This window comes from Cebidichthys violaceus, unplaced genomic scaffold (assembly GCF_023349555.1).
Source record: "Cebidichthys violaceus isolate CVI_PGR_0920_01 unplaced genomic scaffold, fCebVio1.0.p SCAF_64, whole genome shotgun sequence".
In the NCBI taxonomy this organism is placed as follows: domain Eukaryota; kingdom Metazoa; phylum Chordata; class Actinopteri; order Perciformes; family Stichaeidae; genus Cebidichthys; species Cebidichthys violaceus.
In genome coordinates this window covers 1,038,379-1,053,378 of record NW_027176861.1, presented here as the reverse complement: position 1 = coordinate 1,053,378, position 15,000 = coordinate 1,038,379, and the positions used below count along the sequence as shown (strand labels likewise).

Genomic DNA, 15,000 nt, shown 5'->3' with positions numbered 1-15,000 from the left:
GTGTTACGATCCCTCTCTGTGCAGGATAGCGTTGGCTAAGTACATCCCGTGTCTCGGCGTTCTGCTCTGCGTTCATCCTCGTGACCTCCGCTCGGCCAGCAGCAGCTTCATGTCGACGCGGCGCTCCACCGTGACCAGCCAGACCTCCGACATCAGCGGCCAGCTGAGGCGGCAGAGCAACCGCAAGTCCCGCCTCTCCTCCGCCTCCGACAGCGAATCGGTGAGCTGGGAACCGGAGACCGTGACCTCATATGGAAGTGGTGTAAATGTGTAGATGTGTGCGTGGCGTCAAAGCGTGTGTTTTCCTCTGAAAGGGTCTGACGGACACGGAGGCTGACCTGTCCAGCATGGGCTCCAGACCAGCCAGCCGCCAGGTGTCCTGTGACATCAGCAGAGACACCGCAGAGCTCCCAGACTTCAAACCCTCCTCCAGCTTCAAGTCCAAGATGAAGAGCCACGACTCGGGCATCTTCGAAAAAGTAAACGCCTCCTTCAACTCCTTCGATTTGACTGTTGGTGCTTAACTCAGACTCTGTGCAGCCCCCCAACTACAAAACCTGTACGACTCAGTTCTTTCTTTGTGAAGTGCACCCTGGGAGTTGTAGTTGGCTGCTCTGCTCCAGCGCTTTCTAAAGAGGGGGATGCTAGGGGGTCACCTGAGAGGGAGTCACAGGGATTCGGGGTTATTTCGAGGGTCAGCGGTGAAAGAAAAACATCTTCTTTCATGTTAATCTGTTGCACCTGCATCTGTGTGTGTTTTGTGCTTTTTAATCTGCTTGATGTGCTTTTCATCTCGGATCAGAACGTCTCTCTTTTCCTTTTGATGTTGATCATTGACTGACGTCCGTGTTTCTGTAGAAGCGGTATTAACATGCTGGGCAGTTGATTAGAGATGAGTGTGATGAGCGCTGCTCGGCCTCTCTGATGCTGATTAAAATCTAGTGCAAGCAGGTGTTTATAATGATCTCATGTTATCTTATCTAATGTTAGCGTTGAGGACTTCAATCATGGCTGCCGCTGTCGGTCTGATCACGTGTTCTTGTTCTTGTTCTTTCCTCCAGACGTCCTTCGACACAGAGATCTCCATGGCAGGAGTCGGTGAACGCGGCAGCATCCCTAATGTGAGTACTGTGGGATTAATTCATCGGCACAAACACACCGAATTATCAAGTCGTTGTTCGACTTGTTTCCATTTCAAAGATAAAGTATTTATTAAATATGTTATATTTCAGATTTTGGTGACGTCATTGTGATTGTAGATATCAGATATTAAAGAGCGTATGAACCCCAACGTGTTTCTAAACTTGTATTTGATACTGCTCTGACATTAGTATATTGAGTTGATAATATTGGTGCAGAGAGATCAGGCTCAGAGCGTCATCAGGATCACAACACTTTCATTTATGACTTAATACCTGCAAAACCAAAGGCACTCAATCAGCCTCTGCTGTGAGCTTTGGTCCAATCCAGATAAAACAAACACAACATGAATGATGGATTATCATCAAAATCTTAAAAAGTTAAAGTAAAGCGATGCCTGTGTTGTTTCTGTCTGACAGGCCGACTGCGCAGACGGACACGTGAGGAGGGGCACGATTGGTCGAATCCCGAGCATCGTCATCACCTCGGAGTCCAGCCCCTTCCTCCCCACTGGACGGAACGGATCCGGCGTCGCTCGCCCAAAGACAGCCAATAGCAGCAACTCGGGGGCGGGGTCTGGGTAGAGCGCCTGCAGCCATGTGACCCTGCAGCAGATGTTCGGTCAGATGTTTAGAAATGTAGACGGGGTTCACCTGTAGACCACAAACAAAACTGCAGTAGAGGAAGTCATGACTACATTTCTGAGCCAGTTTTTATGTCAATGTCTTGAATTTAGTTTTCACCAGAACACAGAGAGTGACCAATGGAATGACAGCAGACAGTCTAAGTGGCATCAATTAAAGAGCAACTTGTATACGCTTGAACAAACACCCTTCACACACTGTAAACATGGATTGCACCAGTGTGCACAAGTAAGTGGAGGCAAAATGTAGAGGGGTGACATTAAACACACAGAGTTGCGAATTCTCAAAAGCATCGTGCAGCTTTAGCAGCTGCTAAACAAGAATAACAATAAACAATAAAAGAAAAGAGAGCTGTGCTCCCCTGTGCTACTTCTACTTATTTCAACGGCATAATGAGCCTGGAGATTTGGCCCCTTTCTATGCAAATGAGCCTCATTGCAAAAACAGTCCAATTTACAAAGATGTGCGCTAATGGCCACGCGCAGTTATAGTGAAACGGAAGCACAGTTGCCCAGCGGTGGCTGTTGTCAGGCAAAGGTAATGCATGACGCTCCACTACATATCATTTAGAAAAAAAATGAAAATAAGGTCATTATGTAGACGGCAAAAAAAATAATTATTTCTTCCCTCTCTGCAAAAATAACAATGCAGATTGCATTCAGCTGCAAAACCTTTTGGGTGTTTTTTGCACTATCACTCATCAGGCGGGGCAATTAATGCCGTCGTAAACTAGCTAGTGCAGAACTTTGCAACAAATATTGTAATGTTAATCCGATAGCTGTGTTGATGTCAGGTCTGATGACACTAATGTGGAGCAGAACAGGAAGAAAAGAAAAGGCCCAGATCTGAGTGAGCGGGACTCTAACGTCTCCATTACGTCGTTAATGTCAAAATGTATTTACTTTGCTCTTTAGAAATACTGTGAGTTATTGGTTAGAGAATTCAAATCACCCCAAAATATTGAACCTTTTTCCTTTAATGCTGCAGACACTCGGGTCAAACAGAACGACTGAAAACACCCGAGTGTCTGCAGCATTAAAGGAAAAAGGTTCAGTAAAGAAAGTAGAAGCAAGTGTACTAAGAGTCCACTCGGTCTGGAGGAAGAGGTCTAATCAGGCAACTTAAATCAAAAGACTTTTATAGTTCTGAAGCCAAACTTTTCTGCTTTTAGTTTGACCCAAAGAAAATGATGTTCCTGCACCTGATCTCCTGTCCCTGTTGTAGAGACAGACGGGTTGTCTTTGTCTTAGTTCCTCTGAGACAAGAGAAGGATCTTCTGCCCTTCTGCCCTTTAGCAAACGTCTTTTCATGTTTCAGGAAACGTCAGTCACTGTTTGTGTCGAGACGTTTTTCTGCAGTGGACTAAGCGATGTTTCCTCTTTGTGTTCTCGTTGCTTTTGATTGATGTATCTGTGTGTTTCCAGCTTAACCCTCTGCAGGTTTTCTGTGTAAACTTAAGAACTGAGATGCTACATGGAAACATCTTCAGCCTGCAAACAGCTAAATATAATCACTTTTCAAGGAACGTAACCGCTTGATAATTTGGGGAAATCCTCTTCTTGCCATCATTTCAAATAGACCTTCTGCTGATGCTAAGCTAGCTGCAGTTCTCCTCTGCTTCCACGTTCCTGGACTTGCTGTAGGCCTACATCTGTACTGGACACGCGGAGATGGAACTGATTTCTGTTTCAGCTCTGAATAATGCATGAGAACAATGGATGGGATCATTAACATCACGTTCTCCTTAGCGCAGGTCTGCCATTGCACTTTCATTAAGGAACAAGACATTTGAAACGTGTCCCTGTTGTTCAGTTTGTGTGTGTTTCTTCTTCTTCTTCTTGATTTATTTAACGTGTGTGCTGTGCTGAAGGACGGTTCAGAGTTAGTGCGGTCGTGACGTTGTTGGTGTTGGCTGAACACGGGACACACCTGTTGATTGTAAAGCAGCTCTTCAGTGAAGTTACGTGTGCATTCTTCAAGAGTCTAGTTCAATGTTTCTATACAATAACACAGTTTTCTGCTGCAGTTTGCATTACTTCAAGTTAATACAAGTAGCAAGCCAAGTGGAGCTAAGCTAAATCGTTAGCTAACCTTTACCACAGATAAACCGGACTGTAAACCCACCTTAAGCTAAAGTTAAACATACAGAGTAAGATATTCTGCCTGTGCATCAGTTAGCTGCTAAACTATAAACATGAAACGTTTTAACTGCTAAGCTTCAGCAGAAGGTAACCTGAATCCAGTGCTACGTACGGTTTGTTTTCACTGTTTCACTCCCAGGTCTTCAAACATCTGACACTGTATTTCTGAGGCCTGCAGTCACACAACTCTACTGTCTGTCAGCGTCGACTAGCGTCCTAATCGTTCCTCCTGCTGGTATCAGAAAGAAGGAAGTACTCTACAGTAATAGTACTGCAGTATCAGTAATAGTGCTGCATATAAATGGAGGTGGTTGTCATCTTAGTTCTGGTGTAATAGAGTTTATGGTCCAAAAGACTTTTGTTGGGATACAGGAAGATGATTTATTGTAGATCTGTTTCCTCTTTATGTCAATGTTGGTCTCATTTATTTTTCTAAATAAATATCTATTGTTGACTGTGTGCATTGTGGAACACCTCTATTTGTGCCTTCATCTCTGCAGAGACAGACGTGTGTGTGTGTGTGTGTGTGTGTGTGTGTGTGTATGTGTGTGTGTGTGTGTGTGTGTGTGTGTGTGTATGTGTGTGTGTGTGTGTGTGTGTGTGTGTGCGTGTGTGTGTCTCACACAGGCTATTGAGACAATTTGCATGTTTCAAAATGAAATAAATAACCATGAATAAAATGCAGCTTGATTTGGATTAAAATCACAATATTTGTAAATGTAAACTTCATTTCACGAATACACATGTATATTAGATAGATGCAGAGAATGCATTGTTCTGTAAAGTATTCGTGCTTCGTATAGAGTTATGTGGATGTAATTCCGTTGTTCACCAGCAGGCGGTGTGACTCCTGTCCCTTTAAATAGAAACCCCGCTAATGATAATCCACCGTTAACACCCCTCCTCCCCGTCGTCCCCTCGGCCGCCCTGCTCTCTGCCCCGGGCCGGGCACCGCGGGCTGTCACGGTCGGTGTGTTCGGTTCGAGGAGCTGCAGGGAGACAACAAACAGCGGCTGCAGGTAGGCTACTCCCCCAGCACACCTTTCCCCACACACCTGTCTGTGCGCCCGCGTGCCACTGCGCTCTAATCCACTCCTTCATCAGGAGCCCCCCCTCCGTCCCCCGTTGTCCCCCGGCTCATTCTCCAGGTTTGTAAGTTTCATATTCGGTTTGTTTTGCTCTAAGGTTGCGCGCGGAGCACCGCGCACGGAGCGGCCCTGCTGGGCGGAGCACAGCGCCGGGAGCAGCAGGAGCAGGTGGGCGGAGTCTGTCTGCGGAACACCTGAGAGATCAAGGTGACAGGCTGGCCCCTCACGAGGAAACAAACCGTTAAACTCTGAGCTGTTCTCGGGTCCTAGTGGGCGTTCAATACACCGCGGAGTAGTTCATCATAAACACAATCAGTAGTTCATATTTACAACCACCTGCAACAGTAAAATCATCATTTCACCTGAATGCATAAGTAATACTCATCTGTTGATGTAATGTATAGTAGAAGAACAGTCACAGGGGACGTTCATTGTTTTAATACTTTAAAGTTCTACTTACATACTTTTACTAAAGTAACATTTTACATGTTTTTTTACAGTGTGGTATTAACACTTAATCCTGAAGTAAAGGATCTGAATACTTCCTCCACCACAGGAGGTGCGAGTGCAAATTTAGACTCTTAAGTATTGTTTTCAGTTCACGACATTTTGGAGATTCAAGTTTAGAAAAACAGACCGAGCCAACCGCTCACAGAGAGCAGTGAGCAGCGGCGAAACAATTCACAGCTACATGAGGAGGGTGCTACATAGTGTGTGTGTGTGTGTGTGTGTGTGTGTGTGTGTGTGTGTGTGTGTGTGTGTGATGAAAGGCGAGGGTGGTGTGATAGTGGATCTCTCTCTCAGCATTAACAACACATAACTGACCTCAGAGCACTTGTGAATAGTTTGTCATTTTAAACAGCTTCTTAATTGAGCCGCCTTGTTGAGTTAAAGGTCAGTTCAGGTCAGTGCGCGCACACACACACACACACACACACACACACACACACACACACACACACACACACACACACACACACACACACACACACACACACACCAGTTGAAAGTGTTTGTTTTGTGTTGACTGGTTACACTAGTTTTGTGTTACTTTCACTAAAATAAGCAGAGCTGCAGGACGAGGCGTTATGAAAGAGAGTGATGTTGTTTTACTATATTATTATTGTTATAATATTTATTATTGTTACAGTCAAAGCACAGAAGCTGTGGATTATTGCAGGGTGATATTTCACAGGAGGAGGCTGTGGGAGCTCATTCATGCATTCACATGCAGTGGTTACTTCTTGTATTTAAGTGAAAGTACATCAACTAGTACTCAAGTACTGAACTGAAGTACTGCGGAGGTGTAACTAACATGGAAGTACTATTTGAAATATTGCATCCAACACACATTTGTTGAGTGTGTATTTTCGGGGGGTAACGGTGAATGTTGTGCACTTATTTAGAGCTGCTGGAGTGTTGCACCCTGGGAAAGCTCACTCCATCAGATTCCTCTCGGTGACAAAAGGCGTCTAAACTTAGCCGGGTGATATAAACAGGCTGAGCAGATCAGGCTGCTCTGGGATCAGCCTGTCAGTCTCTTGCCCCCCCCCCCCCCCCACCCCCCCACAGACCTGTTACATTCATCAACTATGCAACATGAACTCATTTGGATAATTTGACATGTCAATATGGTTTAATTATTTTCCAACACAGTAGAGAGACATCCGTCATCCAGAGTGTCAGAGTGTCGGTCTTTTATTGTGAAGGGGGTCTCTGGTGGTGAATACTTCACAGTGAGTCTCAGCTCATTGTTTGTCTGTCCGGTCCACAATGGTACTGTCTGGTTCACGCTGCTCTCACAGCGTCTTTGTAACAGCTGTAGTCAGAGTCCAGCGGGGAGAACATGGTGGATCATTCAGGAGCTGAAGAGCTGAGAGAGAGAGAGAGAGAGAGAGAGAGAGAGAGAGAGAGAGAGAGAGAGAGGAGAGAGAGACAGGAGAGAGAGAGAAGAGAGAGAGAGAGAGAGACACAGAGAGAGAGAGAGAGAGGAGAGAGAGAGAGAGAGAGAGACAGAGAGAGAGAGAGAGAGAGAGAGAGAGAGAGACAGAGAGAGACAGAGAGAGAGAGAGAGAGAGAGAGAGACAGAGAGAGAGAGAGAGGAGAGAGAGACAGAGAGAGACAGAGGAGAGAGAGAGAGAGAGAGACAGAGAGAGAGAGAGAGAGACAGAGAGAGACAGAGAGAGAGAGACACAGTGGACTCATTCTCATCAGATGGACACAAACAAGGTCCACACATTGACTTAAAGGTCCATTGACTCCAATGAGAGCAGTGAACTCTTCACAGTCACCAGGGTCAACATTGATTTCACTAAAAATCAAGATGAGGGTGAGTCCAACTGCAACAACAAGAGGGATTATGGGTAATGAGTCGCAGTCGAGTTATTAATTAACATAATAATGTTTCTGTACCAACTACATGAAACCTCACACGTGCTGACGGATCAGCTCTGTGTGTTGTGTGTGTGTGTGTGTGTGCGTGTGTGTGTGCGTGCGTGTGTGTGTGTGTGCGCGCGTAGTGCGTGCGTGCGTGTGCGTGCGTGTGTGTGCGTGTGTGTGTGTGTGTGTGTTTGTGTGCGTTTGTCAGGGAATTCCCCACCTGTTGTTAGCTTCTGCGAAAATGAATGGAGCGTCGCTCCGACATTCATTGTGTTGCTCTACAGACAGAAGCTGCACGATGTCAACCTTCACTTGTGTGTCTGGAGCAAACAGTTGAAGCGCTGATCTTCTTCTTCCTCTGGGCCGTACAGCTCTATTGTTTTTCCACAAAGGAGACGTCCATGAGCCTCCCCGGTGCACCGGGTGACATGTTCCTCCTCTACCAGGACCACACACTGTCGTGTTATTTTTACTCAATCCCCACACACGCCGTGCTGCTGCCGCAAATACTCACCGGAGCACCAAATGTGGATTAATCTGCCGCTGAAAATAGTCCCCAACAAATGCACTATCATCCCCTTTATATTTGATGAAGCACTACTGTGACCAGCTGTCACAGGAAAGTGCTGAGCCTTTTTAAACATGGAGTTATAGATTTGTGTTTGTTAAAGGTGTGCGTCCTCGGTAGAGAGGCAATGGGCTTGCAGCTGAGAGCCGCAGACAGGAAGTGAGACGGGTATTGAGAGACGGACCAACATGTTGTTGATATTTGAACAACCGTTTCGGTCATTTTTCAAGCAAAACATTCTGTTTTTGCTGCTTTTCTTTGACATCTATGATAATAAACTTGAGCATATTTGAGGTTCAGGGCTGTCGGGGCTTTACAGGCTCACTGACTGCTGGAGGTGCTGTTAGGGACCCTGCAGCACATCTGGGGACCAGCAAGAGGCCCGGGTCTGGAACAGACTCGGCGCCATCGGGACGTGCTTTAATCCATCTAAAGAAGATGAAGGAGCTCAGTCGTACATCTCGTAGAGCAGGCTGGTGGTTTGATGCCTCGCTGCAGGGACCTCCAGCAGTGACCTATGGGGGAAGTGAACCTGCAACCTCGCCGTAGTGACTCATCCGCTGCTGACCTTTCAGCTATCGGAGCCACTTAACTCGTGGCATTTCAGTTTGGGCTTTTATCACCGCGACGATAATGAGACGTTTCCTGCCATCACCCCTGATTGGGTCCGAGGGAGACCCTGAGCGTAACGAGGGGAGGGAGGGAGGGAAGGAGGGAGGGAGGGAGGGAGGGGGTGAGGTGAGGGAGGGAGTCCAGAAGAATCCGTCGGGTCTATATTGGCCCCGGTGAATCACGGCGAGCCTGGCATACTGGGTGTCCCCTTTCACACCATATAAGTCCACCCCCCCTCCTTTTCCCCTTCAATCACCCCCGCCTCACCCCGCCTCACCCCGCCTCACCCCGCCTCACCCCTCCACCCCCCACAATGCACCAGTGCTATCTCTGGCTATTCTTAGGCTGTCACTTCAGCTCCTCTGAGCAGGCAAGTTCTCCTCTGTCTCCTCTCTCAGCTTCTTCTTTCTTTCTCTCATAGTTTTGGTTCGTGCATTTCACACATTTTGACTTTCAGGTTATTTTTCGTCATCGTTTCACGTATTTAGCGTCTTTTCTCTGTTTCCTTCTAGAGGCTACTCGGTGCCGGACATCCCCTCCAGCAGCTGCGGGGGTTTTAAAATAAAAGTTTTCGGAGGATCTTTTCGTCGCCCGGAACACACAATGAGCGCCTACACCGTGTCGCTGCCCGGCCCGCAGGGCCCTGGGGCTTCAGGGCTGCAGGGGGGGAAGGACTTCAACATGCCGCTGACCATCTCCAGGGTGAGACACTTAAAACACAACTTTATTAGTTCAGAAACTGCAATCCCTCCATCAGCAGCTACACCTCATCTCACTTTGACATTTTGAGCATGTGTAAATCATTTGAATGTCTCTATATCTTCAACAGAGGGAATAAAGAAATCTATTCTTCATAATATTTGATCGAGTGAAAGAAATCTGTTGGTGCAGTCAGAGTATCTCAACCTGTTTCTAACATAAGCTCATTTGAGGACTTTTCGTTGGAGTTTGTGTCATAAAAGATGGAGGCCGGGCCTCCTGGTGGTCAAAGGGGTTCAGGACGCTGGTCCTGTCATTGAAAACGTCTCCATTCGGTTGGAGTTTTTTGCAGGAAACCTTTGTTGCATGTCCTCAGTTTCCTGTCACCTCTCTTCTGTCCACTATCAAAATAAGATTTGTTTGTGTGGCACCTTTCAACATGTTCAACGTGCTTTACATAACACTCTCGTCTTTATGCATAAGAGCGACATTTAATAAATGAAAGGATTTACACTGGAAGCATATTTAATGTTCTTATCATACTGGAAGGTGTGTTCACTTGTTATAGGGAAACGATGATTTCATTAGAAGGAGATTTTTTGCATTTTGTTCGGTGATTTGTATGAAAATCAAAATCACCTCGCTGAAACTTTATTTTAGTTTCAGTTCAATTATTCAGGTTTGAATGAAGCCAGTGAAATGAATCTGGAGTGTTCAGTGATAACAGTAGACGTTCACAGAGAGTCTCTGCAAGTGGATTCTGAAAGCTGAATGAATGGAAACCAATGGCTGCAGGCAATTCCTTTACATCCGCTCTGGGAACCTGAAACTGCAGTTTTTCCCGTCGCCTGCTTCCCGTTTCACGTTGGTCGTTTGTTTCCGGCTCGTTTTGATGATAAAGTGTTGATTTGCGGACGATTCAGAATCGCACATGCAGCCTGTCAGGGTGAGACCCGCAGGGCTTAACGGCTGCCAGGATGTGTCAAGGAGGCCGAAAGCAGAGCCGGAGGCCTAAAACCGGAGCTGGTGTTGGTTTCACAGCCTGGTCTCTCTGAAATAGAGCAGAGACGGAGAGAGAAAACGCTGCTCCACTCCTCCTTCTTCTTCTTCTGGATCCGCTGCATGCGTCGTCGGGGACGCTGTGATCCGTGACCTTTTTAACTTCCCCCGTTGGCTGCGAGCCGCTCCGGGCAACGGAGGAATTTTCCGTTCGCTCTTCCGGCACGTTATCTGCTCTCTGTTGTCGGGGGACGTTTCCTGTTGATGGGGAGAAGATGTGCAGCTCTTGGTGGGTTTGTGATTAGCTGCAAGTTCAAGTAAAGCTCTCGAAAGAAAATAGAAAAAAGGGCAAAAATGAACTTTGGTGGTTTGGTGGATCGTGATGCAAGTGTTTACAGAAAGCATTGGAAAGTTGACATCAATGACACGTCATTTAGTCAAGTCCTGTGTTTCTTCTACTCCATTGACTCTCATTGGACACTTTTAAACAAGAAAGGAACCAAATGCTATAAACCAAGGGCAGTTTGGTCTTAGTCTTTTATTTTGAAGGCCAGGTGACAGTTTGTTCATCCTGTGATGCTGGTTGATGAAGCTGAACAGAGACTAACGGGATATTTCTTCATCTGAGTCAGTGTGTAAAATGTACAGTAAGCAATGAGTGCCTGCTGTAGCTGCAGACGGACAGGTTGAAACCCTCCCAGGATCTGTGACCTCAGAGGTCTGTGTGACACCAGGTGTGCTGTGTGTTCTTTGAGTGTGTGTGATCTGATCACTGACCGCCGGCCTTCAGTGAGGAAGGCGCAGAGATCGACCCGAGTGGAGAGAAATATACTATATATATATATATATATATATATATATATATATATATATTTTATTCCTGGAAAATATTTATTGCACAGAGAAGAAAATCTCCAAGAGACCAGAGGTGCAGTTCTCTCGCTCCCTGTTAGCTGCAGATGTTCTTCAATATTGCTCCACATAAACTCACATACAGTGCACTCCTAACACTACGTTACGCTCTTCAGAGACACTATTGTCCCTCAGTCTAATGCACCAAGGAAATGGAGGCCCTGTAAATAAATCCACGGATCTTAGAAGTCGTAGCCGTCTGTACGTCTGCGGCTGCGCATGCAAACAGGATCTGGCTAATGGATCGTTGTGCACGCTTGTGAAGGTGCACTTGTAGATGGTAAACTTCAAGCCCCTCTCCATTCAGCGTGCGTCTTTATCATGTCAGCTGTGGTCTGTCTTCCAACATGGCGGCGGGATGATGTCATGGAATACGATGAAGCTCAGAGAGAGAGAAACGGAGGGGAAGGCTCCTCGTCAGCTGTTCCTGAATGACTGAGACTGCTGTGTGTGTGTGTGTGTGTGTGTGTGTGTGTGGTGAGAGACAGCTGCTGGATGTCATTGTGTCGGTTCAGCGTGACGTTCAGGCCAAAAGTCGACGGACTGAAGCTCACTGTGCTCTGATCTGATTGGTTTGATCGATTGGATCTAATCAATACTCTGCACTAATCTGTTCTGGATGTTAACTGTGGTAGTACTAGTCGCGATGCGATTAGTAATATATATATATATATATATATATATATATTCATATATATATATATATGAACTGCTTCAACATGTAATGTTTTCATTTGATTCACTCGTCGTTCTTCTAACAGGCTGTGAGTTCACCATCGTGCAGCTCTGCACCATTCAGACGACATCATTTAGATTTAGAAACTCTCCAGTTTGTTCAATCATGTGACCAGGCTGAGAGAATATTTAATAATCACCAAACCCGGCGATCTGTATGCACCGCACAAGACCTGCTCGTTCAATCACTCATTGCAATTTTGGCGTGAACAAAGTGCCCTCCGCCTCTGATTTGTTCTGCACTTGTTAGCATACTGTAAATCTGTGTGTGTGTGTGTGTGTGTGTGTGTGTGTGTGTGTGTGTGTGTGTGTGTGTGTGTGTGTGTATATGTGTGTGTGTAACAGAAAAGGCCTGTTAGGACACGCATAAATCCGCTTTCACTACAAATGTACCCGTATTACGGAAATAAACACGAGCCCACACACACACACACACACACACACACACACACACACACACACACACACACACACACACACACACACACACACACACAACACACACTGGTAACGACAGACAAACCTGGGCTGTGTTGGTAAAACAGATCCTCATCTCAGTGTGCGGTGCCACGTGGCTCTAATCTGGCCGTCAGCGTGACAGCAGACGTGCTCTTTGAATTGGATTTACGCTGCGGTTTCTGCCACCGGCAGCTTTCATGCTGGATGCAGAGAGTTTCTGGACCGAGCGAGGGACGGCAGACGCTTCCCATCGTCCCGCTGGGTTCAGGGGTTCAGAGGTTCAGGGGTTCAGAGGTTCAGGGGTTCAGGGGTTCAGGGACCAGAGGTTCAGAGGTTCAGGGAGCAGAGGTTCAGAGGTTCAGAGGTTTCAGGGGTTCAAAGGTTCAGAGGTTCAGAGGTTCAGGGGTTCAAAGGTTCAGAGGTTCAGAGGTTCAGGGAGCAGAGGGTTCAGAGGGTTCAGGGAGCAGAGGTTCAGAGGTTCAGGGAGCAGAGGTTTCAGAGTTCAGGGTTCACGAGGTTCAGGGGTTCAGGGATCAGAGGTTCAGGGGTTTAGGGAGCAGAGGTTCAGGGGTTCAGAGGTTCAGGGGTTCAGAGGTTCAGGGGTTCAGAGGTTCAGGGGTTCAGGGAGCAGAGGTTCAGGGGTTCAGAGGTTCAGAGGTTTCAGGGAGCAGAGGTTGAGAGGTTTCAGGGAGCAGAGGTTCAGAGGTTCAGGGAGCAGAGGTTCAGGGGTTCAGGGATCAGAGGTTCAGGGGTTTAGGAGACCAGAGAGTTCAGGGGGTTTAGGGACCAGAAGGTTCAGAGGTTCAGGGAGCAGAGGTTCAGAGGTTCAGGGAGCAGAGCGTTCAGAGGTTCAGGGTGCAGAGGTTCAGATGTTCAGGGATCAGAGGTTCAGGGGTTTAGGGAGCAGAGGTTCAGGGGTTCAGAGGTTCAGGGGGTTCAGGGGTTCAGAGGTTCAGGGGTTCAGAGAGGTTCAGGGGTTCAGGGAGCAGGAGGTTCAGGGGTTCAGAGGTTCAGAGGTTCAGGGAGCAGAGTTTCAGAGGTTCAGGGAGCAGAGGTTCAGAGGTTCAGGGAGCAGAGGTTCAGGGGTTCAGAGGTTCAGGGGTTCAGGGATCAGAGGTTCAGGGGTTTAGGGAGCAGAGGTTCAGGGGTTCAGAGGTTCGGGGGTTCAGAGGTTTAGGGGTTCAGAGGTTCAGGGAGCAGAGGTTCAGGGAGTAGACGTAAAAACAGTGAGACAAAACGGTACAGATGAGGATGAATCGGCCCCCAATCTGCTGGACTCTCCGAACAATATTTAGGTGGAAGTTTTGTTTTCTAATCCGTTGATAAGTTTGAGTCAGACAGTTGGAAGTCAGACAGTTCATGGGATTTTGTTGATAATAAAAACAGATTTATACTTTAAGATCCTTGTCAGTGAAAAACAAGCAGATTGTTATCCAGTTAACAGTCTCGCAACACAAGAGTCCTAAATCGATTAAAAAGGCTGATATTTGGTGGAAACGTCTCTGGTCAGAAGATAGTTTGAGTTAATATGAGCTACTTCACATTTTGGGAGATTAAAAATGCCCCAATAGAGGCTGCAGCTTTGATTGTGGATATTTTATTAGAAGAAACCTTATTAGAAGCCTCACCACTGGCTTCATTTGTTAGTTTCCCCACAGACGCTCTTTAAGTTTTAATATGACTGCAATAAAGCAGACCGACATTTCTCCCCCGAAGAGCCGACTGAAATGTCAGGAGAGCTCTGAGTTTGAGTGCAGGCGATGAGAACAGAGACACACAACACTCAACACAGATAGACTAAAGAACAAGAGGAAGGTTCATGCATTCAAACTGCAGTGAGAGAAATGATGTGTGAACTACAACACACGCCTGACCTCGGCCTTCAGAATACTTTCAGAAAGAATGAATAGAAATACTAAAGTATATTAGAGCTCCTGTATCTCGTGTTTCAGTCCAGAGAATCAGGGTTAATGTGAGCGCATTGTTCAGTGTTATGTAGATAGTCTGGGTCTTGTTATTATTTATTGTCTGTAGAGCTGCATCTCTCCGCTTTATTTTGTAGCCGATACAAATAAATATCAAATAATTAGTTGAATAATAGATTAAATACAAGAATATTTCTTAGAGACATGAACTTATTTTGAATTCAACCGTCCAACAACTCATTAATTTGATTTTAAAAGATCCCGCTCTTATAGTGCAACTTGAATTCTCTGTGTTCAGTTGGGCGTCGCTCTGTAGCCGCTTAAATACGGTTTTACAGTCAGTGTGAAAGCCGAGTTGTCAGTTAACTAGACTCCTGCTGTACACATGGAGCTGCCTCAGCGCTCCGTGAGCTCTTGATCCCATCGCATCCTGTTACTGATCAGGGATCCCAAACGGTTTTCGCATCAGGAAACCCCCAAGTTTGATCCAGTTCTGTTACAGAAAGACAGATTATGCTTGTTTTCAGGGTCTGCAGGCGTGGACTGATTACTGAGTGGGCACACAGGGTACAGTGCCCAGAGGCAACAGGGGCCCAGAGGGTTCAGGGGGGACCCCAGCTGGGCCAGATCCTCTTTCTGAAGTGACTATTAACATTTCGTCTGGAAAACGTAATCAGACGGGCACGAAACGACACACAA

At 46.5% G+C, this 15,000-nt stretch overlaps 2 protein-coding genes and 1 long non-coding RNA gene across 4 annotated transcripts in view; 2 read left to right on the top strand and 1 right to left on the bottom strand.

Moving 5' to 3' along the window:
* The window catches only part of LOC137890260 (melanopsin-A-like), a 20,643-nt gene extending 17,871 nt beyond the window's left edge, over positions 1-2,772 (top strand). The window contains exons 8-11 of the mRNA XM_068734423.1: positions 25-220; positions 315-479; positions 1,062-1,121; positions 1,560-2,772. Coding sequence (XP_068590524.1) covers positions 25-220; positions 315-479; positions 1,062-1,121; positions 1,560-1,724 — 586 coding nt within the window. The 3' untranslated portion in view covers positions 1,725-2,772. The remainder of the gene's footprint in view (positions 1-24; positions 221-314; positions 480-1,061; positions 1,122-1,559) is intronic.
* A 2,134-nt stretch (positions 2,773-4,906) lies between these two features.
* Positions 4,907-15,000, top strand: part of ldb3a (LIM domain binding 3a) — a 32,649-nt gene continuing 22,555 nt past the window's right edge. The window contains exons 1-2 of one of the 2 annotated variants that reach the window (XM_068734408.1): positions 4,907-4,944; positions 9,085-9,274. In XM_068734408.1, the coding sequence (XP_068590509.1) occupies positions 9,176-9,274 (99 nt within the window). In that variant the 5' untranslated portion in view covers positions 4,907-4,944; positions 9,085-9,175. Of the gene's footprint in view, positions 4,945-5,136; positions 5,221-9,084; positions 9,275-15,000 lie in introns of those variants that run through there. The other variant, XM_068734407.1, reaches the window with a different exon arrangement.
* On the bottom strand, positions 6,628-7,928 carry LOC137890306 (uncharacterized). The gene is made up of 2 exons (XR_011105285.1): positions 7,613-7,928; positions 6,628-6,886 (listed from the first exon to the last, which is right to left on the bottom strand). It is a non-coding gene; the product is annotated as an uncharacterized lncRNA (long non-coding RNA).